Source organism: Rhincodon typus, chromosome 30, assembly GCF_021869965.1.
Source record: "Rhincodon typus isolate 14 chromosome 30, sRhiTyp1.1, whole genome shotgun sequence".
Classification (NCBI taxonomy): domain Eukaryota; kingdom Metazoa; phylum Chordata; class Chondrichthyes; order Orectolobiformes; family Rhincodontidae; genus Rhincodon; species Rhincodon typus.
Window position 1 is genome coordinate 35,620,727 of NC_063361.1, and position 17,208 is coordinate 35,637,934.

At 41.4% G+C, this 17,208-nt stretch overlaps 2 protein-coding genes across 7 annotated transcripts in view; one reads left to right on the forward strand and one right to left on the reverse strand.

Annotated features, from left to right (window-relative positions):
- LOC109913227 (sorting nexin-11-like) overlaps positions 1-1,178 on the reverse strand; it is a 114,193-nt gene extending 113,015 nt beyond the window's left edge. For both annotated transcript variants that reach the window (XM_020512711.2, XM_048614609.1), the window contains exon 1: positions 1,130-1,178. The gene's annotated coding sequence lies outside the window, so the exon portion shown is untranslated. The remainder of the gene's footprint in view (positions 1-1,129) is intronic.
- cbx1b (chromobox homolog 1b (HP1 beta homolog Drosophila)) lies at positions 1,178-15,905 on the forward strand. Of its 5 annotated transcripts, none has more exons than XM_020512707.2 (5): positions 1,178-1,305; positions 10,132-10,306; positions 12,035-12,209; positions 12,950-13,044; positions 13,489-15,905. In XM_020512707.2, exons 1-5 carry the CDS (start codon positions 1,302-1,304, stop codon positions 13,628-13,630), a joined length of 591 nt encoding a protein of 196 aa, XP_020368296.1. In that variant the 5' UTR covers positions 1,178-1,301; the 3' UTR covers positions 13,631-15,905. The 5 variants fall into 5 exon arrangements, with proteins under 5 accessions (XP_020368296.1, XP_020368297.1, XP_048470564.1 ...); XM_020512708.2 differs by having other exon boundaries at positions 12,953-13,044; XM_048614607.1 differs by lacking the exon at positions 1,178-1,305 and adding an exon at positions 2,238-2,262.
- The last annotated feature ends 1,303 nt before the right edge of the window (positions 15,906-17,208 follow it).

Below are 17,208 nucleotides of genomic sequence, written 5' to 3' on the forward strand. Positions count from 1 at the left end.
CTTGCCTTTGGGCAGAAAATTGAAGTAGCCAAGAACAAGGGTGTCTTTTGTTTGACAATACTGGGCTAACTTAGTGCCTCCTTCCAAGTTGGATTTAAAAAGGCCAGATCAACTTCAGCAATTCAAGAAAGCAGCTCAGCATCACCATCTCAAGAGCAGTTAGGTTATGTAATAAATGTTTGCCCAGATAGTAACATTCACAATTCATTTCAGTATCAGGGCCCATGCCCTTGAGCTGACCAGACCAGCATGTTTCATAATCACTTAATGTTGATGCAACTTTAAAATGGGGAATCTAACAAAAGTTGCAAGTTTAACGGATTTAACATGGTAAAACAATCCAAGGTACTTCACAGGAGCATCAATCAGGCACAATGTGACACCAAACTCCGCAAGGAAATATTGATACAAGTGACTAAAAGCTCAGCCAAACATATAGCTTTTCAGAAGGATCTTAAAGGAGGCAACAGAGGTGGAGAGGTTTAGGGAGGAAATTTCAGAAGTGGTGGTTACAGCTGAAAACATAGGTTCCAACTGTAGAGTGATGAAAATCAGGGGTGCTCAAAAGGAAAGAATTTGAGGTGCCTAGAGATCTCAGAGCTGGGGGAAATTAGAGAAATAGAGAAGGGGAAAGGTCACTGGAAGATTTAAAAATAAGGATTTCAAAATCTAAGTGTTGCTGGACCAAGCAACAACGTAGGCGAGCGAGGTCCGGGCAGCAGGGTTATGGTTGAGCTTGAATTTTGACAGAGTGGAAGATACATATTATAATCAACCTGGTCAGAGGTGTTAACCTCTGGAACAGGAAGGATTTGAACTTAGGGTTCACTAATTTAGGGGTAGGGACACTTCCACTGCACCACGACAGCACCTCTGAGTGGAAGACAAGGTAGCCAGGGTAGCACTGGAATAGTCTATGGTTTAAATGATTGCTACTAGTAATTTTGTGATCCTAACAGTCTGCAATCACCACCTCTGGCCGAACCTCCCCCTGAGTTTATCAGGTCAAAATAAATAAGTAGCAGTAACACAATCACTTGAAGCCGGGGCCAAGGCGCAGCAGTTAATAATTAGTCGTAGGGTTTGTTTTGAAAAACCAGAAGGCCCCGTTTAAACGCCGTGGATTTACCTCAGGACGGTTGCGACCGAGTGCAGCAGCAGCATCTTTCCCCCCCCGCCCAACCCCACAAACTGCCGCCCACCCACCAGCCCCGGGTCCGCCTCCTCCCGAACTCCGGCTACTCGCCCCATCCCGCAGATTGGTTCCGACTCCCCGGCACGCCACCATCTTTAGCGGCAACATGGGTAAAGCATTTCCACTCTTTTATTTATTTTTAAAAAAAATCTTTAAAACAAAACCGAAAAAAGGGGGTCTGTTCCCCGCTGCTTCATGTCCGTTCGCCCTTTGTAATTTTTGGTCAGCGGCGGAGGGATGGTGAAGGTGAAGGGTTGTTGTTTGTGTGGTGTTTAAGGGGGGGGGGGGAAGGTGGTGTGTGAGGGGAGGGCGGCCTCGGGCTTTATTGTGTCTCGGGGTTTTTTGTGCCGATCCCTGGGCCTAGGCCGCGGTCTGACCATTCAAAAGTGTCTCCTTCCTTTCCTCAATCGAAGTTATCCTCGTCGCCAAAGACTTGATTTTATCTCTTTTGTTTTGAAATGCCGCGTCAATTTTTTTCATTTACGAGAAAAAGGGTGTCATTTTTAAAAAAAACATGAACTTGCTTTGATTAGTGCGCGTGCGCCATGCGGGAGCATAGAGGAATGTTTTAACGCTGAGAATTGTATTTACTTTATGCAGAGGATTTTAAATGCACGTTCACAGTCGTATTTCTACGAAGAACTTGCACTTTTTGGGGGGAAAACGAAACACATTTTTTGACCGAAATCTGATGTTTGGTCCCTGTCCCGGGTACATTTGTGCCGCGCGCGGTTTGTAGTCCGGCGGTGGCGGCGCCTCACTGCGCATGGGCGGGCGCTCCGAGCCACAGAAAAGAAGACGAAAATCTGCTCCTTTCGAAGCGGGGAGGCTACCCTCTCCCCAGGCAGGAGGGGGGAAGGATATGGGACGGGAATGTGGCCGATGCCCTCCCTTCTTTAGCCCCGGAGTCGCGGGTTTTGAGGGCCCCATGAAGGCGGGAAGCAGGGCCGGCGTGGACTACAACTCCCAGCAACCCCCACGACTGGGCGCCATGTTGGAATTTCCCGCGCCTGCGCACTGGCGGCGCTCGGTCACCGTGGCGGGTTGTGAAGAAGCCTTTTGTTTGTGTGTGTTTCTTTTACATTTTTACCAAAACAGCTTGTGTATTTTTGCAAGATTTGTTTTCTTAGATTATAGTAATCGTGGGATTTGAAGACGGTTTAAAATACTAGTATTACCGTCGGCCGCTCCTTTTTATAAAAGGTACGGGTTTGCATTTTAAACGTTACCTTTTTAAAGTTGCAAACACCACCTGCAGCTTAACGGCGACTCGTTGCATTAATTAGAAAATATTTTTTCCCACTTCACTGAATCCTCCTTCATTCCCCGCCCAATTTGAAGGCGTCAGTTGGGTTTCGGTAGGTGGCATTTGGCCTCTAAAGTCAGAAGATGGTGGGTTCAAGCCCCACCGCAGAGACTTGAGCGCACAATCTAGGCCAACGCTGTGTGGTGCTGTACTGAGGGGGTGCTGCACTGCCAGAGGTGCCATCTTTTCGATGGGACGCTAAATGGAGTGATGCTGTGGGATGCTAAAGATCCCGCGGCCACTCTTTCAGAAGATCAGGACACCGTGTCCTGACCGTTATTTGCCCTCCCTCCCTTACTAACAACGCAGGAGCCAAATGAGGGTAATCTAAATGGATAATTGTTAATCTGAGAGAAACGTACTTCAGATGTTAAACCTGTAAAAATCTCAACATGCTGGAAATACTTAACAGATCTAGCATTATCCATAGAGAAACAATGAATGATTCTAGTAGATGAAGGAGTTTATTTATTGCGGAGAGATTAACTGATCATGTCACGTTGCTATTTGTTGTGGTGACTTCCTTTAACAACTGGACAGCAGCATTCATTCAATAATTTGCTCTGCTGTGAATCGTGTTTTATTTCGTGCACATTTTGACCCACACAGCACAGGGGAAGGAAGAGAGTTTCTTCCTTGGCGCAATCTTGTCAGCCAGATCTTTGGCAGAGGTTTAGCAGCAGGTTCTCTTCAACTGGTGCCAAAATATACCATGCCTTTCACAAACTCAGGTCATCGTGCAGCCCTTTTCAACCAAGTAGTAGTTTTGAAATATAGTCACTGTTTAATAATGTGGGAAATGTAGCAACCAGTTTAGACACAGTAAGCTCTCAAACAGTAATGTGGAAGTGGTCAGATCTTTAATAATTTCAAACAAAATGTTGAAGAAACTCAACAAGACTGGCAGCGTCTATAGAGAGATAATCAGTTAATATTTGAAGTTTGATATGACCTTTTCTTCAGAACATATTTTTAGTGATATTTGTTGAAGGGTAAGAGATGGAGACACCAGGGAGAACTCTGCTGTTTTTCAGAGTTGCTGTGGATATTTTGCATTCACCTAAGAGGGCAGATGGCACTTAAGGTCTTATCAGATGTTACATATTTTGGATAGTACAAGACAAGTCAGCCTGGATGCGGGGGAATTAGAATCCACATTCTTCTAACTCCAAGGTGAAAATGCTGCCACTGAGACAAAGCTGACACTTTAATCAAAGCCTCCGGTGACAATTCTTCAGAATAACCTGTTGTTGATCTGAATGAGGTTATGCACCCGTTACTGTACTTCATCTTGTTTAAGAGGTATACTCGGTGAAGATGTTGCCAGGATACAGTGAAATGTGCCAGGCAATAATAGTACTGTGAAACTGGCTGCGATGCAGCATAGGATCTCATTGAAACCACTATTTTGGTTGGTACTGACTTTGGGTCTGTTGCACTAATTGGTACTCGGCAATAAAGATTGCCTTAAAATAAAATGACATCCAGAAATACTAAATCTATATATTTTTTTAAAATTCTTTGAAAGAAGAGGAGGCGAGCAGAATGTGAGCTGATTTTTAATGAGAAATCTCTGCAGAGCAGTGGGGCTTAGATTGAAGCTGCTTTTCCATTGCTGCTGTTTTAATTCTAATTCCAGCCAGGAGATTCTGAGCTTGTTTCTAAGGTTGTGTTAACACCTGGTTCATATTCCAGTAACAGATTCAATGTCTCATGAGTTCACAATCAGTAAATAATGCTGCCAAGAATTAGTGTACAGTTTAGTGCAAATATTGGTCAATAGTGTAAATGAACGTTTTTGAATATGGACCTGTCAGACAAGTTATAACGGTGTCGGAAGCAAAGATTTATTAAAACCACTAGTTCGTGATGAAAGGAGTCTAGTCATATGGGCCTAGCCAGATTACATTCTGAGGGAGGTTACATCCTGACAGTTTTTTGTTGGGAAATGGCAGTGTCATTTGGTTCCAGTCAACTGTGACTCGAATAATTTCACCTTAAAGTCCCACCATTGTTTACAAGAACTTTCTTTACTTGTGATACAGGATTACATTTCATAGGTTTCATTTTGTGAATAGGCAGTTTGACCTCCAAGCTGCCTCCCTGCTCCTGTAGACCAGCAGCAGCAAGCTGTGAACGGTTAAAACTGGGCTGTGGATTATAACTTGCTGCCAGCAAGCCTGGTTGTAAGCTTGACCGCAGGTTTGACATAGCAAGACACCCAATGTGTTGCCATGTGGGTTGCAAACATTTGTAGTCGGACATGCAATCTCAACTGACTGCAGCTCCTCACTGCCCTAATCATCATCTCCATGTTTGTATCAATATTGCTTTTTAACCAATTCCTCTTTGTTAAAGGTCTACATCAAGCAAAACAAAATGTTTTAAACTAGTTTTTCAAAAATGTTCTAAATAGGTGATTAGATAATCCAGACTGTTGGCTACCCATACTGGGACTGTAAATATTCACATTTCACAATGAAGAACTTGTTTAGGGGAAGGGGTTTGCAGTGTAAAATAAAGAATGTAAAGCTTGTTGCTGTCTGGAATTAGGAGGGAATTAATTTCTTAGGCAAGATGATACTGAAACCCCTGCATTGGTGATGGATGCAATTTTCAAAGTCCTCTTATGAAAGTCAGTTTCAGAAGAATCATTTCAGTGTGTGTGTATGTATATATGTGTGTAATACACATATATAATATGTACTATATATAAAATGTATTTATTTATTTAAAAAAGCTTAGCCCTTCTGGATGGTTTTATTTTCAGTGTTCAGTATAATTCTTCACGATTAGTTGGTGTTGATCTTATTTTATGGTGTTGGCTTATGTGACATCTGGCCAGATCAGTGAAAATTATTAAAATATTCTATATAAATATACTTTTTGTATTGCAACAGATATTACATAAAAGGTATTTAATTGTCTGCAGTGGGACTTTTGGAAGTCCTGTGTTTGTGAAAGGCACTGTCTATAAAATTATGGTTGCTGTGCCATACCTGATACTTCTTAATCAGTTCCCTGACTCTTCTGAAATCTTCAGCCTACACATTCACTGTTCATAAGATCTAACTTTCTGTCAGTCCATTAGTTTACTAGTAAACATTTGAGATTGGGTGATTGTCCTGGGTGTGTAAGGGGAGGAGCAATGAGAATTGAATATGCTCTCATCGCTGTTCATGAATGGAGCCTGGAGAATGGGAATATCTCATCGTTCTTTTGTTAAACCATTCTTGGGACATGGGGTGCTCATTGACAAAGCTGTACTTAATTCCACATCCCTACTCTCCAATAAGCAGTTTGATACAATTGAAATAAATGTTTTTGTTTGTATATCACCCTTCCTGACTTCAGGATACCCCAAAATGCAACATGACTAATGAGGTTATGCTGCTTTGAAGTGTAGTCATGCTATATTGTAGGAAACATCATAGCCAAATTTGTGTGAAGTAAGATCCCATAAGCAGTAATGTGCTGATGACCAGCAACTCTATTTTAGTGATACTGACTGAGTGAGAAATAGTGGTCAGGTCACTGAGAAAAATGCTTTTGCTCTTCTTTGATATGGCACCATGGGATCCTTTGTGCCTGCCTGAGAGGGCAGACCATGGCTTCATTTAACATATCTGAAATATTCTCCATATCGCAGAAGTGTCACAGTAATGCATTGAAGCGGCAGCATGGATTATAGGCTCAGTCTCTTGTGTGGGACTTTAACCCACAACCTTCTAATTAGTAGGTATTTGAACCAATGATGACCTTGCCTTCTTTCAATGAGGTGGAATTGGCACATGATATCTGAAACAATTTTATGCATGGAGTGATTCCTGCGGTCTTGCAAACACAAACATAGACAAAGATTTAAACTAACAAGTGATCTTTTATTTAGTACAACACTGGTCAGCAAACCACGTCATGTGAGTGAGGAATAAAAAAACACACAGGAAACGCATAATAAGTTAAGATATCTGAAAGCTAAAGGGAGCAGACAACAGGCCAGGTGCAGCCCCTCTCCACACAGCATAATGGGGCTTGAACACAGTGAACATGGAAGGTGGCCAAGAGGCATAAGGCCAGTGGAGTTATGTTTTTTGAGGCAGTCTGTTGCAAAGTCTTTTTATGAATAGTTCTGGAAAAAATATTCCTGCAGTACTTTTAAAATGTAAACTTTTTCTGATAGTTATTAAAGCAATTTTGAAACAGCAAAATGTGCCATATAATTTCTTTATAAGCAACAGAAACTTGATGAATTTTGCCAACCATTTTCAAGAGTGAACCTCCTTCAGGAACAGCTAAGGGAAAGAAGTAGAAAAAAGTTGAATTTTCTATATGTTCAGAAAACATGAACAGCAGAGGATCAGAGATTTGGAAATCATTAGACAGGTATGGAAAACAGTCAAAACAACTAATGGAATGTTGGCCTTTTGCTCAAGTGATGTTCCAGTTATGTAGTGTCTGACAAAGGCTCTGTTTAGAGTAATTGTTCATTTCTGACACTGCACCTCAGGAAACAATATACTGAACTCGGAGGTGGTGCATTAATTAAATGATGAGGTGGTGTTACATACATTCAGTCTGTATTCCCTTGAGTTAGAAGATTGATCTGATCAGGTGTTTAAATGTTAAAAGGATCCAATATGGAGAAATCTTTCTCTAGTGGTGAAACAAAACAGAGAGTGTAATTGTGTGGGGCAGTGGTAAAAACCCACCTGATTCATCAAGTTTCTGTAAGGTTGGAAATCTGCTATCCTTACCCAGTCTGACTTCTGTGATTCTGGCTCACAACGATGTGGGTGACTCTGCAATGGCTTAGCAAGCCATTCTGCTGTATCAATTCATTACAATCCCCCCAAAAGGGATGAAACCAGATGGACTACCTGGCATCACCCTAGGTATCAGGGATGCCTTCACTGGGTTAAAATGCTGGAACTCATCCTTATATCACATGGACTACAGTGGTTCGAGGAGGAGGCTCACCACCACTGAGTGGTCAATAAATGTTTGCTTAGCCAGCGATGTCATGCCCCATGAATGAATAAATAATTAGAGTCACAGGATGGTGATAATTTGGAACACTGTATCAACAGGCTTTAGATACTAGGGAACAATTGGTGTGGGTGGCATTGATGGATTGAGTTTGTGGGTAAGTGATTTGTAGAAGACTAATTGAATGTTGGAACAGACTGGTTGAATGGCCTCCTGTAATTGCATCTGTACATATGAGCGTCGTCTTATTCCTTCCTACACCTGTTCACTACATAGATTTATGATCTAGATGCTGCTTCAAGAGAATGTGGGATGTTGGTGCAATCTGATTTCTGTGTTGCTTGCAGCTTTCCTCCTTGTTGGGAGGGATAGAATAGGGCCACAAGTACTGATTGTTTGTCGGTTTTTCAGCAAACAGTTGAGCTACCTTTGCAACCACCTGACACTGTCCAACAGAGAGCATCATTTGGCTGTTGATGAAGCCCACATGTTGCAGATGCTTCTTTTTCCTCATGTTTTCTCAGCAATCACATTCACTATCCTTCTCAAATGGGCAGATTACACCATAAACTCTGGATTTGGACAACTGTTTTCCAAATCAGTCTATTTTCTTTTACATAAAATACTGAGACTTTGCTTTGCAATAATCACAGTTCTGATTTGAAGCCCTTAGAATACTTACAGCCAACCTAACCACAGTTGACAGGGTTTTTTTTCCCTGTCTCCAGTGGTTTCTGTATGTGAAATATGGAGCTCGGTGCTTTCATCACCTGTGCTCAAACTCCCCATCAGCCAGTTTCGCTGACTTACCCAAGAAGATATCCAATTTTATTATTCTTTTCATGGGGTGATTTTCTGCTAATAAAGATCTACCTTTTGAAGCTTTTTTCAGAAGCCACAGCTATCTGTCCTTTGTATAATGCCATGCATCTGGTTTGTGGAGTCAGCCGTTGGCTGTACGATACAAAAGTCTAGAGATAGTCAGAACTGCAGATGCTGGAGAATCTGAGATAACAAGGTGTAGAGCTGGATGAACACAGCAGGTCAAGCAGCATCATAGTAAACTCGGCCTAGTAATGGGCTGAGTATCGACACTGCCCTTCAATACTGTGTGGGACTTTCATAACGAAAATCTCTTGATCCTAAAAGTAGGAGGGAATCTCCAGCAAAATAGTGACAGCAGAAATAGTTGCACAAACACTATTACGAAGATCAGTCATTTAAAGTACTGTGTCTCCAGTGTCGTACAGGGGAATACCCCTGTCGTTTCTATTTTGCCTGGAGCTTATGGTTTCACTTCATGCAGCCAAAAAAACTCCACAATTTCTTTATTTGTAAATTAAATATTTGACTCCCAACCCTGTTCCCTTTGAAATATAAGTAGGTTTTATGAACTTTTTCTTCCAAAGGGAATGAGATTGCCCTTCACAACAGCTGAGAAACTGATGGATAGGGAGAAGAAATAGAATTTGCCAGACAAGAAGAATCGACTGAGGGTTGGGATGTTGACTGGTCCCAATGATAAGTTGAAAATATAGTTGACTTTTAAACGCAGCGTCACATTTTGTTTAAGCCCTGCTGATTTGATGTCAACAGTTCTCTGGTCCGTATGCAAACTAGGCTGTTGTACACGTTCAGTTCAGTCATTACCACGGCTCTGGCTGATGTTGGGATTCTGCTCAACAGAAGGACTGCAACTTTACTTTGTCCTTTGTTTGGAAATTGGGGTTTTAAAGAGGGTGATCATTTTTGTTTTAAATTGCACCATTGTCAAACTCTGTCACATCCCTGACCATGGTCTTTTAACTCTTTATTTCCCACCTCCCCCATACTATTACATGTGTACAATCACTTGTACCTGTATAATTCATAATGCAGTAAGATACTGCTTTACGGGAGCATTTTTTGTTAAACACAAAAACCAAGTCAGTTAAGTAGATGTGACCAAAACTTGATCTAAGAAGTAAGTTTTAGGAAGCACCTTTAGAGGAGGAGGGAATGGCAGAATCTGAGGTTTGAGGAAGAAATTCCTTTAAAGATCCAGACAGCTGAAGACCTACCAATAGCGGAGTAATAAAAATTGGTACTTATAAGAGGGCAGAAGTGGATTGCAGTGGTAATATCATTAGAATAATATACCGGAGTCTGTAATGTTCCGGGGATATTGGTTTGAATCCCACTGTGGTCGCATCTGAACTCAATAGAAAATTTAGAATTAAAAAAGCTAGACTAATGGTGACAATGTAACCTTTCTCAATTCTCGTACATAAACCCGTCTAGTTCACTAATATCCTTTTAGGGTGGGAAATCTGCAATCAGGGATGAGCAATAAATGCCAGCCCAGTCAGCTATGCCTACACCCCATAAACAAATTTTAAAGTGTTGTAAGGTTGACGGAAATTGAGAGGGGCAAGACTGTGAAAATGTGTGAAAACAATAAGAATTTCAAAATTATCAATTTTTTTTACATCCTGCAAACTTTCATTTGGTGCTCATTATGACAGTGTAGACTATCAGTGTGGCAGACTCTCCTTTTTAGAGAGTGTCTGGGAGGGGGTAGCGAGTGATGCATTCTGATTTGAAAGGAATGCTGTTTGTGTTGATTTTACAATTTCTAAATTTAGTTAACTTTTTTTTTAAACAGCTTCAGCCTCACTTCTCAATTTAAGACTGGACACAATGGGGAAAAAGCAAAACAAGAAAAAGGTGGAGGAGGTTCTAGAGGAGGAGGAGGAAGAGTACGTCGTTGAAAAAGTACTGGACAGGCGTATCGTGAAAGGAAAAGTGGAATATCTGCTGAAGTGGAAAGGATTCTCGGAGTGAGTGTTTAACTGACTTCATGTTAGTTTCAGTAACAGATCTGTCCGTTCTCCATGTAGGCCTTCGAAGACGTGCAGCACATTCACCAGAGTATTACCCGGGTTAGATAATGAGAGATCACACACATTATACCCTGGTCACTGAAGGGAAACTAAGATTTAGAACTTGTGTCAGGAGAATTTTAAAGCTACAGAATATATATCCATCATTGTTTGATGCTGGACTGTGTCAGGATTAGACTGACAAGATAGTTGAATGAAACAGTACTGGAAAAAGATGAGTAAATGCGATTAGAACTATTGTTTGAATAATAAATACCGATAGAGATTAATTTGAATGGCCTGTTTTGAGTTAATTTCCATGTATTTTTCCCCTGGAATCTGGATGGTTAAAGGGTGATTTAATGAAACTTCTAAGATTTTTGAAAGGAATGGATAGTGCAACTGAAAGGGCATAACCTGATCAAATCAGAACCATGCCATTCAGGAAGGAAGTTAAGCAAACACTTCCTATCACCACAGATAATAGAAATGTGGAACTGTTTTCCACAAAAAGCATTAGGTGCTAGCTAGATTCAGAATTTAAAATCTGAGATTAATTATAGACACTGGATATAAAATGGATATGGAGTCAAAGTCCAAATCAGCCATGTCTTTATGAAATGATGAAACAGGCTTGTTCCTGTAAGAGGCATTTTTACAGAAGGCTGCTCTGTCATGAGTATCATGGTCAAGCCAGATCATGTCTTAAGTGCCAGATACACATTTACCATTGCTGGTCACTAAGGAATGGGCCAGAGAGAGATTCCTTTGTCACTATGCAACAAAGCTATCAGATGAATTTAATTTTGAAACTGAGTAAATAATCAGCTATAGTTGCCTTCACTAAGCAATTAGATTACATCTGCCTTCTTAACCTCCCCTGTTAACATCTTTTAATTGCATTGGCATATGATTCTCAAGTTAAAAAGGAAGTAGAAAAAAGCAGTCAAATTTCACTAATTTCGTCCCCAAAAATAAATTAGAATGGCTAAAGCCCTTTGAATTGCCCCACAACCCGGCCAAAGTGGTGTCCCTTGTCTCACTGCAGTCTAGTAATTAAGGTGAGGTCTTTCTTTCGTGCTCCATTTTGGGTCTTCAGTTCTGTACAACATTGTAGCACATTGAACGAAAGTGCTTTTTTAAGAAGATTAAAGTTCACATTGGAATTTTGAGAAACTGTAAACAGGATAAACATACTTAAGTGTTGAGGCACTGATTTGTGAGCTCCCATGTCTGTGTTTGTGGTTTACTGTCAGGACAGTACAGGCTACATCCTTGTGAGTTACAGTGAATCACACCAAAGCACAGCTCAAAAGTCCTTCTCCGTTCAACATCTGTGTTTCAGCTGCATCGCTTACGATGTAGGAGGCCGCACAGTTTTCGTAGCCTGGATTGTATTGTTAGATACTCATTAGTGTGTGCAGAAGACATACATTTGATTGCAGATCTAACGTGTTGTATGTTATGCTGAGTGAAGCTGGATAGAAAACGTAATGTAGACCCAATTAAGGGTTTGTTTGAAAATCCCTGTCCCATCTAATCTTGCCCCAGTGGCCCAGAACAGTTTGTTCGAGACTGATGATGAGAAGCTGAGCTTTTTTTTTTGGGGGGGGGAGGTGCAGTGCTGGGGGCATGTTGTTTGTTTGCTCACAGCCTGCTGTCTATAAACTGATTTTTTGTTTTCAGTGATGACAACACATGGGAGCCTGAGGAGAATCTTGACTGTCCTGATCTCATCGCAGAGTTTTTACAGTCCCAGAAAATAGCACATGATGGAATAGACAAAACAGAGGGGCCCAAACGGAAAGCAGAGTCTGATACTGAAACTGAGGAAAATAAAAACAAGAAGAGGAGAGAGGAGGTCTGTGAATATGCTTCTGCTTTCTTTTCAATATTACCTGTTCTTCCATTTCCTGCAGATACTCTAGCCTTGAACTGAAAATGCAGTGTTTATTAGAGTAAAATACTAGGAACATTTTAAACATCTCTTCTGTTACAAAGGGATAAATGATCTACTTTTGCTGTAACCTGTCACTTTCTAGAACTATCCTGGTGAGGAGAGGCGGTCCTTAACTGGCCATTCCCTCCAAGTTTGGCTATATAGTACTGGAATAGAATTATGAATCCATTCGCCCTTCCATTCTTGTTCCTTGCCCTGGGTTCCCTTCAAACCAATGTGCAGAGTTGGAATCAAGACAGAGCAAAGTCTGGATCATGTACCATGAGAACAAAAGCAAGTGATGCAAAATAACTACTTAAATTACTGTCCTTTCATGAGAAACGAGCTCATGGCTTTGAGGGGAGGAATCAGGTATTATGGATTAAGGTGCTCAACAATAATTCTTGGCAATTTCTCTGGGACAGATTGTGCCAGATCTTGACTATATTTTAGTATCTACATGAATGTTTATTGACCAAGGTAGCCTGGTATGTTTAAAGGACTTGGAGGGTTAGACTAAGTTCTAGGGAGTTAAGAGTCACCCTCATCCCTTTCTGTTGAGTAAACCTGTCTCTCTGTGGATTTCTTGGTTTGTCACAGTGATGACACACCATCTTCCCACCCCTCCTCCCTGGCCGAGGTCTGATGTGTTTCTCTTGCAGCAGGAGAAGCCAAGAGGTTTTGCCAGAGGATTGGAGCCAGAGCGTATTATTGGGGCTACAGACTCCAGCGGAGAGCTCATGTTCCTCATGAAGTGGTGAGTTCTAGCTTTTAAAATTGATTTCTGGGTTTAAGCCTCTCACCGAAAAATGTTACTCTGGCTAGAGACTAAAAGATCTCAATCTATGGATGGGAATATAAATCTGTCCCTAACTAGCACCCAAGAGCCAAAGGATGGCTGTAGAAAAGGGTGGAAGAAAGAAATCATAGAATGGAATAATTAATCTTAGAAGTAGGCTGTCTGGCTTATCATGTCTGTGTGAAGTCTTTGAAAGAATTATCCAATTACTCTATCTTCACCGCTTCTGCCCCCAACCCAGAAAATGAGATACAAAGCTTATCACCAAGAATAATCTGCCTGGGTAGGAGCTGTTAGTGTGAGTTTGACTGATATAGTTAGGTGTGTTGTGTACTTGCAGATTCCAGACCAAATCAGATTAAAAGTTGTTCATAAACTTATTAATTTCTGTTCTCCATCCAGGAAAAACTCTGATGAGGCTGATTTGGTTCCAGCAAAAGAGGCAAATGTCAAGTGTCCCCAGGTGGTTATCTCATTTTATGAGGAACGTCTGACGTGGCATTCATACCCATCTGAAGAGGAAGAAAAGAAGGAGGAAAAGTAATCAAGGGAGAGGGGCGTAAGCAACTCCCATTACAACTTTACAAGACGAGAAAATAATCCCGACTTTTCAGAAAGTGGTTTTCAGTTGTACAGGTGTATAGTTCTCCGGGTGTACCTTTTCTCAATCCTTTCAGACCCATATCATTGTCAGCATTTGAGAGGGGATGGGACAGGTTGTGTTTTTAAATGCAGCATGATTTTTTTTTCCTCCAGATTTTTGGATAACAACTGTAGAAGCCAGTGAATTGTAGATTAGTTACCTTGGCTTGTAGCATAGGGTTTGAATCCTCGAAGGGGAAAGGAGTCTGTAGGGCTGATGTGCCATTTAAACAGTAGCCTCTTTTTAATATGATGTATGATGGTTTTGGTTAAAATTCCTCCCTCTCCTCAGCCTTTTCCTTCACATGCTCCGGATCTGAAGGGCAGCTTGGATAGAATTTATTTGACTTGTCTTGAGATGTGACAACTACTTTAGAAAGCCCTGTGTGGCTGCCTGATGGTTGTAGTTACACCTCTATTGGAGTGGGGTGGAAGAGAGAATTCGGTGGCTCCTACTCATGAGTATCCTGCCATTGTAAGCCTCGCTCCCCTGGGTTTTTTTTTCTTTGCTTTTAAGATAGTGTTTCAGTTATAGTGAAAGACTCCCCTCTTGTTGGCTAGTGCAGGCTGCTCTACAATTGAACAATAAACCTCAATTAGTGAGAAAGGCGTTCTTAAAGGGTCAAATGATGTTGGACAGGATTTCTTAAAGGGTCAAATTCTTGAGGTTGCTGATTGGTGCAAGATTCCAGTCATGTGAAGTAGAGTAACTTGCTGTTCTTGTGGCTTACGCAGTTTTAAATTTGATTTTGATTTTGATTTTGTTTTGTATTAAAGCTCGCTAATTGTTTAACTTCCACTGCCTAGTGACGGAATCTGTGCTCCTGTCCTGGATTCTGGGAGGACAATGCCGCAGTGTAGCACAGACAGAACTGCAAAAAGACCTAGCAGTTTGCAGCATTGGGACAAGGAGACGTTTGTTTTTTGGATGCATGCCATTTTTATTTTCTATTTTTGTGGTCAGGTAGAGGTTTACTTCGGAAGCATTATCCCAACAGCTTCACTGTGCCTTCCCTACTTATATTGCATGGCCACCTGGTTATGATGGTGCAGGTTGAGATTCCAACTACCATATCCCAGTGCAGCACCATATTCTCCACTGTCTTGCCATCGCTGGACCAGTGACCTTTGAAGATATGAATTGTAGTGCTCTTGTAATTCCATCTTTATTTCCAGACAGCTGTGTAAAGCATGGCACCTTGTGGCCAGTGCTCATCTAATTCATTCCCCACCTGAGGAGCACGAGTAGGTACTAGGTGTAATTATCGCTCTGGGAGTGTTTGGTGGATAGCCCCAGGAACTCTTAAGTTTATTTGGTCCCAGTATACCATTTTATTATTGACTCAGTTGTTTGATTGGTGAAACCTCTCACTGAACCATTATTTTATCTGTTCAACCCATTTGGGAGGAGAGGGAAGTTGTGTAGCAAATACACATGTGCATCACTGATTTACATCTGCTCCTTTGCCTAGCAACTGGGGGTGGGCATGGATGTGGCTTTACCTGCCCAAGTCACAAATCAAACCAAAAAAAACTACCTTTTAAAAATTCCCCTGTAGAATTGTGATTCTTGAGAGTACTGGCTGTGTTTTGTCTATCGGGGGAGGGTTTTGGGGGAGGGTTTTGGGGGCGGGGTGGGGGGAGGGGAAGAGAAGAGTATGCGGTCTCATTATAATTCACGTACCGTAGACCTGGAAAAGGGAGGTGGCTGTTGTTTCCATGATGGCCTCTTCCCAACTGGCTGCAACATCAGAATCCAAGAGTGTCCAAATGCAGGAAAAGTATTGCTTTAACAAAGTGTTTGTGTAACTGGAGTAAGACTGATTATGTTCTCATTAGTAATCTTTTTAAACGTGATGCGGGGAGGGAGGGTGGGGGGCAGTAGGGAAATGATGTGGGTATGTTTGAGGTATTTGTGGAAGGAAAAATACAAGCATGGAAACTAAAGTATTAGTGCCACTTTCCTAGTTTTCATACATTGCAGCTCTTCTGTCTGATTCACATTTAATCATCAAATGTTGTCTTTTAGAGGGGGAGAACTGATTTTAGCTGGTTTTAAAGGATCTGTTTTTGTAGAATTCCTATTAAGTATTGTGATAACTGCTCCTGCAACATTACACCCTGTGTGTTGTTTAACAGGAACGCAAATATTGTGTAATAAAACAGGAAAAACACAATTGTATGAATTTTTTTTAATAACTGGACAGCATTAATTGAAATGCAGAATGCTCGTGATACATGGCCAGCAACAGTAGACAGAGTCATAGTCACAGAGCACAGAAGAGGCCCTTCAGCCCATTAATTCTGCACCAACGTATCTACACTAATTTCAATTTCCAGCACTTAACGTCATAATATTCCAGGGTATGGGCTAAGTGATCATCCAGATTCCTACCTCTATCCGGACAAAAAACATTTTCGTCCAATTCCCTCTAAACCTCCTTCCTTTCCCCTTTAAATTTACATCCTCTTGTTATTGATCCTTCAACGGAGAGAAACAGCTGCTTCCTATCTATCCTGCTGATGGGTCTCAATCTTTTACACAGCAATTGTGTTCTCTCATCTGCTCTAAAGAAAATAACCTAAGCTTATCCAACCTCTCTTTACAACAACAAAAAAATTTTCCAATCTGGACAAACATCCTATGAATCTTTAGTGTGGTGAACAGAATGGCACACAGTATTCCAGCTCTGGCCTATACCAGTTTTGTACAACTCCAATAGTGACCTCGATAGAACAAAATGTGGAGCTGGAGGAACACAGCAGGCTAGGCAGCATCAGAGCAGGAAAGCGGACACTTTGGGTCAGGACCCTTCTTCCCTGCTGTGTTCCTCTAGCTCCCCACTGTTGCCTCTGACTCCAGCATCTGCAGTTCTTGCTATCTCTCCAATATGACCTGACTGCTTATGTAATCTACACCACCCTGATAAAGGTAACTATCCCATTTGTCATCTTAACCACCCTAATAACTGGTCCTTCTACCTTCACGGACACAAACAAGCACCCAGAGATTCGAGCTTCCTACTGTTTGGCCGTTCATTTAGAGCTAAATTCCATCTGACCAATCCCTTTATATCCTGTAACTTTAGAGCTTCTGCCTCACTATTAACCACACATCCATTCATCCACAAACTTGAACAGTTACAGGTTTCAGGTCAGTCACCCTGAAAGTTTTCTCAGCCCTTTTTGCTTTCGTTAAATTGCTGAGGGTTGGTGAAATTGAGAGGCCTTGACTGAGTAGAGCATATTATCTCTTAATTATGGATAATGTTAAAACAGACAAAAACTCCCCCCTACAGATGACTTTTTTTTTAAAAAGTAGTGAATGGAGGACTGGGCCAATATGGAAAGATTTGACCTAACACGAAGGAAGATTGTGGAGATGTTAAACTAATGATAACAGGATCAAGACAGCCAAGGAGATTTTATTCCCCCCATAAACATTTTGAGTACAGACCAAGCCTCGATCACTCATTTTAC

Excerpts from the sequence above, each read along its gene's own strand:
- cbx1b (XM_020512707.2), top strand. Across the intron at positions 10,307-12,034 it reads AAGTGGAAAGGATTCTCGGA|TGATGACAACACATGGGAGC; the intron begins GTGAGTGTTTAA and ends TTTTGTTTTCAG. Across the intron at positions 13,045-13,488 it reads CTCATGTTCCTCATGAAGTG|GAAAAACTCTGATGAGGCTG; the intron begins GTGAGTTCTAGC and ends TTCTCCATCCAG.